Source organism: Gracilinanus agilis, chromosome 3 (genome assembly GCF_016433145.1).
Source record: "Gracilinanus agilis isolate LMUSP501 chromosome 3, AgileGrace, whole genome shotgun sequence".
NCBI lineage: Eukaryota > Metazoa > Chordata > Mammalia > Didelphimorphia > Didelphidae > Gracilinanus > Gracilinanus agilis.
In genome coordinates this window covers 660,385,086-660,396,354 of record NC_058132.1, presented here as the reverse complement: position 1 = coordinate 660,396,354, position 11,269 = coordinate 660,385,086, and the positions used below count along the sequence as shown (strand labels likewise).

General features: G+C 40.0%; 1 protein-coding gene across 1 annotated transcript; it reads left to right on the top strand.

The window, feature by feature from the left end:
- The first annotated feature begins 237 nt into the window (after window positions 1-237).
- On the top strand, window positions 238-685 carry SPTSSB (serine palmitoyltransferase small subunit B). The gene has a single exon (XM_044667709.1). It carries the CDS (start codon window positions 341-343, stop codon window positions 578-580), a length of 240 nt encoding a protein of 79 aa, XP_044523644.1. The 5' UTR covers window positions 238-340; the 3' UTR covers window positions 581-685.
- Window positions 686-11,269: the final 10,584 nt, after the last annotated feature.

Genomic DNA, 11,269 nt, shown 5'->3' with positions numbered 1-11,269 from the left:
AGGGAAGGAAGGAAGGAAGGAAGGAGGGAAGGAAGGAAGGAAGGAAAAGGAGAAAGGGAGGGAGGAAAGGAGGGAGGAAGGAAGGAAGAAAATATCAGAGGAAGGCCTCCAATTTAGCACATTGAGTAGATTCTATTTGCCAAAATAATGCAAGAGCAGGATTACCTATGGGGTACATGGCCCCACAAATGTCATCGCAGACCTAATGAAACACTGAATGAATTAATTTGATCATATCTAGCCTGGCAATCTGGAAAGTTCAAATTTTGACTGTCCAACTTGTAACTCTTCTAAGCCATGTCCTTCTGTACCCAGGTCCAATTGACTGTCGCTGGCCAACATGATGAATCTCAAGTCCATGAAGGATTACCTTGCCTGGCTGTATTACCAATACACCCTCATTAGCTGCTGCGCTGTCCTCGAGCCCTGGGAGCGATCCATGTTCAACACCATTTTGCTCACCATCCTGGGAATGGTGGTGTACACAGCCTATGTCTTTATCCCCATTCACATTCGCCTGGCGTGGGAGTTCTTCTCTGAAATATTTGGAGACCAAAGTACTGCTTCGGTCTCTAACTGAAATGGCCCAGTACCAATGGGAAGGGCCTCTGCACTCCGTGAAGTTATATTACATAATGATGTTGTTGCTTAGGCATTTCTGATTTCTGTGAACATTGCATCCTCCTGAAACATCTGACCTGAAAAATGGACTCTTATCTATGCACTACTGTACACTTTCTCAGTTTGAAAAAATTACTCGTTGTTCACAATATGCACCGATTATCTACAATGCAGCTTGTCTCTAAGAAAAATACTTTTCACATTCTGTATTTTCTCACAAGAAAAATTAGAACTTTCTGCTCCTCAGATCCATGGCATTAAGTCTATTTTCTATCAGAACAATTTCTTATCTAAAAATGTCTGGTAAGTAACAGTGACAGGCACTTAGAAAGGCCATAGGAAAGAAGGGCATTTGGGTACCCAAGGTAGAAGGGTATATGATATTTCTGTAAGGAATGCTGCAGGATATGTCTTTTCAATTGTTTGACGATGTATGAGAGATCTGAAACAAATTGCAGGAATCCTTCAAGGCATCAGTGTGTTGGAAGGCTGCCCATTTCTTCTGATGTTTGCCCTCAAATATACAAGAAGGGGTTAAGACAAGCGTACCTTTGCAGAAAATGACCCATGTAATCTCTTCCCCCAAAGCATGACCATCACTAGTGTTGTGGTGGTTTAAAATCAACAATGTTAGTTTTCCAGAATCAAGGAATTATTATAATTCAAAGTAACTGTGAGTGCAAGAGACTAAATCTGATGAAAGCCAATTCAGCTGTCATGTCTTCCAAAGTCGTCTTGCCTTGCATGATATAAATAAATAAATTTTTAATTTAATTTTTAAAAAGCAAATTGCTTTCCTGTTATGCCATCACTCAGTAGAGCAAGAAAAGCTTGTGTTGGGCTATAAAAGGTTGAGCTGATAAATAGACTGGAAATAATATTCTCACAGCAAGAAGCCTACAGCTCCAACTAAAGGCTTAAATACAGTGGCTCCTTTGCAGAGCAGCAATGAGATTTATTAAATCATCTTGGAATGTTTATATTGGAAAAGAGTTTCTAATTATATTGTTGCCTCAAATGTGAATGCCAAAGAGCAAGCTTTGTACCATTTTTCTCCTTTACTGACATGCACTAGTGTTGATGGCTCTGAAGGAGAGATGTAAATAGCGTTCGAACACTATCTGGACAATTACAACACGTCACGAAGAAATTATTTATTTGGGAGAGTTCTCGAAAGTAAAATGTTTTGTGCTCAAAGGAAAGATTTTTGTATTTGTCAAAAATAAGGGCATGTATTGAAGATGACCCAGACCTGAATACAGATATATCGTTTTTTGAAAAATAAAAGTTAATTTAATTGTTGGGTGGTGGTTGTTATTTTTTTTTTAAATCCTCACCTTCCATCTTGGAGTCTATACTGTGTATTGGCTCCAAGGCAGAAGAGTGGTAAGGGCTAGGCAATGGGGGTCAAGTGACTTGCCCAGGGTCACACAGCTGGGAAGTATCTGAGGCCAGATTTGAACCTAGGACCTCCCATCTCTAGGCCTGGCTCTCAATCCACTGAGCTACCCAGCTGCCCCCTACGTGGTTGTTATTTTTACATTAACATCTTGGTTTGCAATTAGTTCTTATTGATTTGAGTAACTTACAACTTATATGGTTTTCCCTAATCCTCTCAGGCTCATTTTCCTGCGTCTGAAACATTTGAATTCCATTTAATTTCTCTTAATAGAATTCAGAATTGGAAAATCTAATCCAAATCCCTCATTGAATAGATAAGGAAATTGAGACTCAGAGATGGGAAATTGTTTACCTAATGTTATTCAAATAATCAGTAGTAGAGATGGGAATTGAACCCAGGACTTTGGACTCCAAACCCAGTGCAGCACAAGTTGACAACTGATTTAAAAGTTCCCCACTTCCACCTCCCCAATGCAAAGCCCTGAGAAAGGTGTTCACACTGAAACCTAATAAAATAAGGAGATTGGGCTAGATGAGAGAGAGAGAGAGACAGAGAAAGAGAGAGACAGAGAGAGACAGAGAGACAGAGAGAGACAGAGAAAGACAGAGACAGAGACAGAGAGAAAATGAAAAATATTCCCTTATATTTTATTGGAGGACTAGAATATTTACTCAGATAAATCAAAGTGTGATAATTTGAGGAGAAAGAACACTAAAGATTTGATTGGTTGCGAATGACCTCTGAATGGAGACTTGAAGCCCTACCTTGTCCATGACAACTGCTTTGGGGAGATAAATGTGACCAACCCAAAAGCTTCCACAAAAGAAGTAGGCCAGATGGTAATGTTAAAAGTGACAGACACTTATAATAGACATAATTTACACACAGGAAGATCTGAAGCTCCACTCAAAACATTCAGGGGTGCTGGGGGGCAGGAAAAGCAGTGGGAAGGGACAATCATGGGATAAAATAGAGCGTGGTTCTAGGATATCTGGATATCAGATGCCCCAAAGATAAGGACACTCCCAGGATCTCCAGTATCCAACAGAGGCATTAGATGCAATCATCTCCTGGCTGCAGTAGAAGGAAGGAATTCATGATCTTAGGAGAGTCTGCCTTCCACATTTGGGCACCCAAGTTACACCAAGCTCTAGCTTTGCATGGAGATTCCTGAGTGTTGGAGTCTAGATTCCATTGCTCTTCCCAGAGAATGAAGGCAAAGTCTTCCTAGGGCACAACAAATCAATTTTCTGCTTCTGATATTACCAGAGGACTCCAGGCATTTGCTCAGAGGCTCTACTAAGTAGATGTGGGGCTGGAAACTTCCAGTACAAAAGATTCTATCAAGGAAATATAGAGGATTCCCAAATATAGAAAATATGGAGGACTGCCAATGCAAAGATGCCAGTCAAGAACAAAAGGCAGAGCTAGAGAGAGAAGACCTGGCACAAAATAGGTTAGAATTAGAGAAGCATGGACATTTTCTGAACTCCCACAAGGATAAGGGATAAATAAAGACCCTTGATTAGGGTCAGTGTTGGCAATGCTCCCAGCTCAGAATAACAACACAGGTAGCAGAGTGGATAGAGTGTTGAACTAGAATCAGGAAGACCTTAGTTCAAATCTTGCCTCAGATGCTAATTAGCCTTATGACTGGACAAATCATTTAACCTCTGTCTGCCTCAGTTTCCTCATTTGTAAAATGGGGATAATTATAGCAGCCACCTCACGGGGGATCAAAGGCATAACATGTTTTGGTTATTTGACCTTTATTTCTAAATAGGACTGATGGCATCCCAAGGGTAAGTCTTGACTTTCTAATGAAGTGGATTAAATAGAGGCAAGATGGCACAAAGGTATAGGCCTTACCCTCTCTTCAAATGATCAAGGGAGATAAGATGTGAGCCTCAAAGGGCTACATAAATGTGTTTGTTGTTTAGTCATTTCAATCATGTTCGATTCTTCCTGGCCCCATCTGCAGTTTTCCTGTAAAAGACACTGGAGTGGCTTGCCACTTCCTTCTCCAACTCATTTTACAGATAAGAAAACAGAGGCAATGGAGATTAAGTGATTTGCTCAGGGTCACGTAGCTAGTAATTGTCTGAGGCTAGAATCAGAGAAAAAGGAAAGAGAAGTTTGGATTCATATTTTTTGTCTAAATACACACTTCTTCCCTAGCATAAGCTATACCATAATCCTTTAACTTCCCTCTCAATGCTGAGATTGCCATTTTCTTTGCTAGAACATTTTATTTTTACTCAAGATTGGAATAAGTTTTCTAAATAGGTTGGACAACTAATTTATTCTCCATCTCCCAAGTACTCTACCTATTTCTGCTCCTGAGTTTTTGACTCTACCATTCCCCACTCTTTGGAATTCTCTCTATCATTCTAATTCCAAAAAATAATTTGTGCCTCAATGAAATCTGCCTGATCCTTCCAAATCCAGTTCAAATCCCACCTTATTCATTAAGTCTTCCTTGATCAAATGAAACAAAATATTTTCCCTTCCCTGAAATCATAGAATCACAAAGAATTAGCAATGAAAAGAACCTAGAGATTAGAGCCCGAAGAGCTCACTCTACAGATAAGGAAACTGAGCCTCAGAGAGGGAAAGCAGTCCATCTAAGGTCATACCAAGTGGTGACAAGTGGGATTCATTTCCCCTGACTTGCGCAGTCCAGTCCCTCCTGCTATCTGTCCACTATAATAGAATTTCTAAGCTATACTTTAGTTGTATTTCATTATTTGTTCTTTAATCCGTCCAACTCAATTAGAAGCTTCTATAGGGAAATGATTATCATATATCTTCATAATTCATTGCACGTAATAGGTACTCAATAAATACTTACTGAATTAATATTTCACAAAATTAGCTCTTCTACACAATAAAATGCCAATAGACTTTGAAACAAATTTTGTACTTGTCCCCAAAGTCAATTTAACTTGGTTCAAGGATGAGAGCATAGGTAACTGTTTGTCCTCGGTCTCTTTCCATATCTGTTCAAACTTTTTTTAATATTCCCACTCATTTTATTTTATTTTATTTTATTTTTTAAACCCTTACCTTCCATCTTGGAGTCAATACTATGTATTGGCTCCAAGGTAGAAGAGTGGTAAGGGTGGGCAATGGGGGTCAAGTGACTTGCCAGGGTCACACAGCTGGGAAGTGGCTGAGGCCAGATTTGAACCCAGGACCTCCCATCTGTAGGCCTGGCTCTCAATCCACTGAGCTACCCAGCTGACCCTCCCACTCATTTTAAAAATCAGTTTATTCCAGTGGAAATGTGCATTGGCTACAGGAGGTGGGGGTGTAATGGGGAGAGGGGAGAGTAAAAACATGAATCATGGAACCATGGAAAAATTTTCTAAAACAAAAAATTTTTTTTAAATCAGTTTATTTGTAATCACGTGATTCTTTCCTCTCCACAAGACTATTTAACCACCTCTTCCTCTGTATCTCACTGGTGACCCTCAAGTGACATGATCCATGGTGCTGGGAGGAGACCCAGATTGCAAACTTATGACCTTGATTAAAATCCCTTTAAGATAAAAATAAAAATTTAAAAATCATTGTATTATAATGTGTAGAGTGATGAACTGGGAGTCAAGAAGGTCTGGATTCATCTCCCGGATCTGCCTTGCAAATTGTGTGATGTAAGCTTGGTTACAACCTCTTGAGACCTCTCAGTTTCCTTACTTGCAAAATGTGGATAATAATAATAATGCAACACCTCTGTCACAGGATCGTTGTGAAATACGAATATGTAAAACACTTTGCAACCTCAAAACGCTCTATCAATGTCAACTCTGATTATTATTCCATTCTCCACAGCTCACCCCTTCCCAACCAAAGCAAAGTGATTGACTATGTAGTAAGTGCTGTTGACTTACTGCTTGAAAATAAGGAGCTGTTCTTCTAAAAGCCCTGAGCCTGTTGTGACCATCTCACCACTGTAGCCCATATTATCTGAGCACTGCTGACCAATAATCTTAGTGGTCCAAGAGATCCCAGAGCCATCTAAAGCAAACTATCCTAGAATAAGAAAGAAGACCTCGTGCCACATAGATCGTCATCCATGCTTTTCAGAACCTCTTCAAATGATCTTCAGCTTGGTCATATCTCCCCAGTCCATCCTAGATAAAGGTCCTAATGCTAGCCAAAATGATTCCTGTGCTTCTCATCTGTAAGTGTAAGGAACACTTGCATAAGGAATACAAGAGCTAAATTGTTAATAAGTTCCCTAGGGTTTTGTTCTTTATAACGACGCCAACCATTTTATGTTGCATCATTTAAGTGCAATAAAATATCATGATTTATTTTACGAGCATGAAATTCTAAGTTAGTGCATACATTACTGCATCTATGGAAAATATCTCACATGTGCACTGAAGACAAAGTATTTCAAAATAAAATTATGAGTCAGTTACTGCCATAAACACAGCTAAGAAGTATTTGGTTTATGGTTACATAGCAGGACAATAGACAAATGTCATTACTGCTTTGGTTTTCATTTCTGGCATCTATAAATAGCCACCAACATTGGGGTTTTTTCCCTTTTTGAATACTGATGTAGCAGGAACCCTTCCAATCAAAATCCAAGTTGGCTAAAATGTACAGTCCTCTTGATGATAGATTAGAGATTAGAGACTCTCCAATTTGGATAGGACCTCAAAACCATACCTAAACAGGAATCTTTTCCACAATACACCCAGAAAGTAGTTTTGTTTGAAAGTCTGAAGTGTGGGAAAGTCCCCTCCCTGCTCAGACAAGTCATTCACTTCTGGAAGTGTACATTGAGCTTAAATGTGTCTCTGTCATTTCTGCCCATTTCCTACATCTGCCTTCTGAGGCCAGGCAAAGTAAGCCAGATCCCTCTTCATATGACAGTTCTTTGCATACTCAAAAGAAACTATCATGTATAAGCATGTATAATCACTGCTTTGATTTTAATTTATGGCATCTAAATCTTCTTTCAGGAATACTCCAGCTAAAAGATATTAATGGACAAGTCTTTGCCACCAAGTATAAAACCAGACCTCTGATCTTCTTTTCTGTTCATGCTTCTTCCTTCTACCTCTAAAACAAACTCAATAATATTCTGATCAGACTTTATCACTCCCCCCGCATTAACTCCAGTGACTTCCTTTTACCCTTTGTACTACCCTAACCATGATCCCAAATTAAGCTGTGAGACTAAATCTAAGAAAGAGTCTGTCTCATGTAGCTCAGGTGGACTGCTTGTGACCTGGGCAAGTCATTTAACCTCTATCTTTCTCAGTTTTCTCAACTATAAAATGAGGATCATAATAGCATCTACCTCCCAGAATTGTTGTGAAGATTAAATGAGATAATATTTGTGGTGTGCCTGGTACATAGTAGGTGGTAATAAATGCTGGCTTCCTTCCTTCCCTAATGGCATTGACCCAAAAGCAACAGGAGGTAAGCCAATCAAGCACTCTAGGATGAATTAATGGTCTAATACCAATCAGGCTAAAGAGGTAAGACTCTCAGTCTACAACTCCTTCTTTTGCTATGATTTCTACAGAAAAAGACAAATTCCTAGCTATTCCCACAGTGGGAAAATTTGGGGAGGGGGTCTGTGGAGAAAAAAATAAAGAAGGAACATGACCAATTGTCAAAAAAAACCCTGGTTATTCTAACCTTATGCATTGTAACCCTATAAATTTTGAGAGCTAGCTTGGTGTATATAGATCCTTGGAAGCACATTTGGCCAGGAAGAGGCTGAAGTGATGTTTCCCCATCACAAATTTACATTGATCCTAGAGATGATCCACCAGTTCCATTTCTACATATTGACAGAATAATTTAGGAACTACACTGCAATATTCTCCTGCTTTGGGGAAATAAAAAAAATCCCTGCACTCTCCTATCCACCTGCCTCGGTGTCCCCAACTTCCCAAGATACATAAGAAATGGTTTTTGGGTGAGGAGGGTGGGTCATGTGTCCTACAATTGTCAAGGGCCATGACACTTCATGGATGTGTATTCTGGGTAGACCATAAAAGTATAAGTACATTTATGGGAGGTTCTATGGCCAAGGAGTAGGTGGAAACCTAACATAAATGGAGTAAGGATCCCTTCCACCAGATCCTTTATAGGCATATTCTTATCATGGATACTGAAGGTGGTCTTCAGGAACTCAAGGATTAAATGGTCCATTCAGCAAAATGTCAAGTAAGTCAATTTAGCTGTAACTTCTGTGGATCTTGGGTTACTGTTGTTCAGTCACTGTTGACCTCACAATGGTAGAGCAGACAGCAATAGACAAAGAATCATTGGAACCAAATGAAAAAAGAGATAGGACTGTTGATCAGAGTAGATATAATAATGATGTTAATTGACAATGGAAAATATGTCTATTTTGTACACCAATGTGAATGATTAATTATAATAACTGGGATTTGTTAAGAACCTACTATAATTTGGGCATTTTGCTAAATACTTTACATGAATGTAATGGGTGAACCAAAAGACTGGGACTATTATCAGCAGAATCAATGAGCAGGAGGGTCTTGGGATCAGCAAGAAGGTCTCAGAAACATCTAGAAATATAATGAATGCATTGGGTTTCCCCCTACAGCTGCCTCCCTCCCAAACTTTTCTGAGTCTTAGGTATCCATAGCCCATTCAGTGATCATTTGTCTTCCCTCCTTCAGCAAAGACCACCATCTTTCCCATACCTGCTCTTATGATACACATAAGCACCCATTTTTCACCCTCTGGAGGTTCGTACCTCACCTTTGTCCCTGGGCCAACACCTGGGTTATAAGTATCTTTCTACAAAGGCCATGAAAGGCAATTGGGACCTAGAGTTAGGATTCCCAAATGGGATGTTTTCACATTCTGCCTACCTTGCTGCCACAGGCCTGACCACTGAGCAAGGACACTGGCTACTACATAAGAATTTGTAAACAGGTACATACACCTGCCTACTTAATGGAGTGTCGAAAGCAAAAAGAACAACTCTGAGCCCATTCCACTGAGTAAATGGCTGAGCATTCTCCATGAAGGGTGTGGACTTTCTTTATCCATAAATCACTGCTGCAGCCCAGTGGATTTTTTTTCCCATGTTATAACTGCTCTGTCATCACTAAACCATTCCCCAGCATCACCAGGGATTTGAGGTCCTCATTCTTCCAATGGTGAGAACAGAACAAGGGTTGTTATAATTTTCATACCTTGTATTTGGGACAAAGGTTGCTTTTTTAGTAGAGTGGACACTCCTAATGATCATGGGTGTGCTTAGGACTAAATGTACCACTTCCTTGTGCCATTAGAAACTTCTTGTGCTCATTGTTCCTGATAAGAACTAGCATCATTCAGTACTCATTGGAGAATGGATACTAGTATTACAGACACTCTCAGAGAGGTCTCTCAGTCTCTACTAGGGCCCGGGAGCAAGCTAACTTTGATTTTCAAAAGATGTATAGTTTGGCATCACTTTCATTAGGGTTCAAGTCCAGAATCCCAGGAGCCTCCATAAGCCTGTTACCAAAGGTTCCAATCAACTATAACTGAGCCTTGTAATTCATTGAAATCCTGGGCATGCAAATATCCCAGTGAAAGGGTCTGTTTAGTCCTGGATTTGTTTCTGTTCAGGTTCCCAGGAAATGAATAATGACAATTAGGTTACCTCATACAAAGTATTGCCTTCGATAAACAAATACTCTTACCAGTTCTTGGGAAAGTGCTTGGCACATAAGAAATGCTCAATAAATGTTTATCTGTTGATTGATTGGACCTTTTTTTGTTTCTAGGTATGAACTTGAAATCTAGAAACCCCAAGTTCATAGAAATGTGAGATCTGAAGACCCCACAAGTTCAATCAGCCTGAAAGCTAGAGACTGTGTGAACTTGGAATCTAGAAACCCCAAGTTTGTAGATTTCAAGTTCACATAGGAAAAATCATGACTAAATTTGTCCTTTATTGGCCACAGTATGTTCCACTGAGTCCTAGTCCTAAGGAATTTAACTTGCTTGTCAAGTCCCTGGATTTCATCAGGGTTTCTGTTCCAGCCAATCCCTTTTAAAGTATTTGGGAGGACAATCAGTTTGCTCTGTTTGGGCAACCTACAAAATATTATCTATGTATAAAAAAAAAGAGCCGTAACCTCAAGGAGGAGAGTAGTCTTGGATAATGTTCACCCTAGCTATTGGTAACGAATTATGGAACTGTTCTTATACCTTTGGGTTAGGGTTTTCAAGATATATTAACCTCCTAGCCAAAGGAAAGCAAATTGGCCCTGGTCTTCCTCTCTGAGAAACACTGGAAAAGCATTTGTATGCAGTCCCATCAATCATCAATTGATAAACTTTTATTGAGCACTGTGCTAAGCACTAGGTATACTAAAAGAGGAAAAAGATAGTCCCTGCCCTCAAGGAGCTTACATTATAATAGGAGAGAATCTCCAGGCTGAATTTTCCCCAAGAGCCATAGCTGCCCAGGGGGAAGAGATCCTGGAACCTGTCTGTCCCTTATTCTGGGTGCTAAGTAGAAAGGATAGTTAGATATGAGTCTGTACAACAAAGGAAACCAGTGGCACCTCCAGGTTACTCATCTCCCATATCAATTCCCTGTTCATCTCCCCACACACTTCATCATCTTAGTGATTGCTGTCCTATGGGGCTCAAACATGAATACCCAGAACCCTCTTCCCACTCTTCTAGTCTTGATCCTTAGCCATAAGCCATAACTTATCCATAGCTACAGAACATGAAATTTGTGATTTCATTTATATCATCTCAGGAGTTTCTTGTTCTAATTACTGCAAGAAAATATACTGACAATCTCTCCCATGACAAAGCCACAAACTCCCCTGGAATTTCTGCTCCTTTGGATACACACACACACACACACACATACACACACACACACACACACACACACACACACACACTCACACACTATTCAGAGTAATCATTTCTCCAGTTATTCCCTGTCTTTCTGCCTTCTATCTAACTCTTTCCCACAACACCCCAATTCCCTTCTTACTGCCCCCTAGTCTCCCTGGAATATGCATCTCCATCATTAGCATTTGAAGGGTGGTTGTATGTATTTCCCCTGGTACAAGGGTCTCTGCTATCCACCGGGAGGGGGGAAGGAAGGTGTGTGCTTCCCTCTCAGTTCAATAATAGTGAGCAGTAGCCAAGGAGAGAATGGTTAGCTTTCTTTGGATTCGTTCCAGTTTTGCACCAGACTCAGCCAGCAAGATCTTCTGAGGT

What these genes read in the sequence shown, in the direction of transcription:
- SPTSSB (XM_044667709.1), top strand. Translation starts at nt 341, where the DNA reads ATGATGAATCTCAAGTCCATGAAGGATTACCTTGCCTGGCTGTATTAC.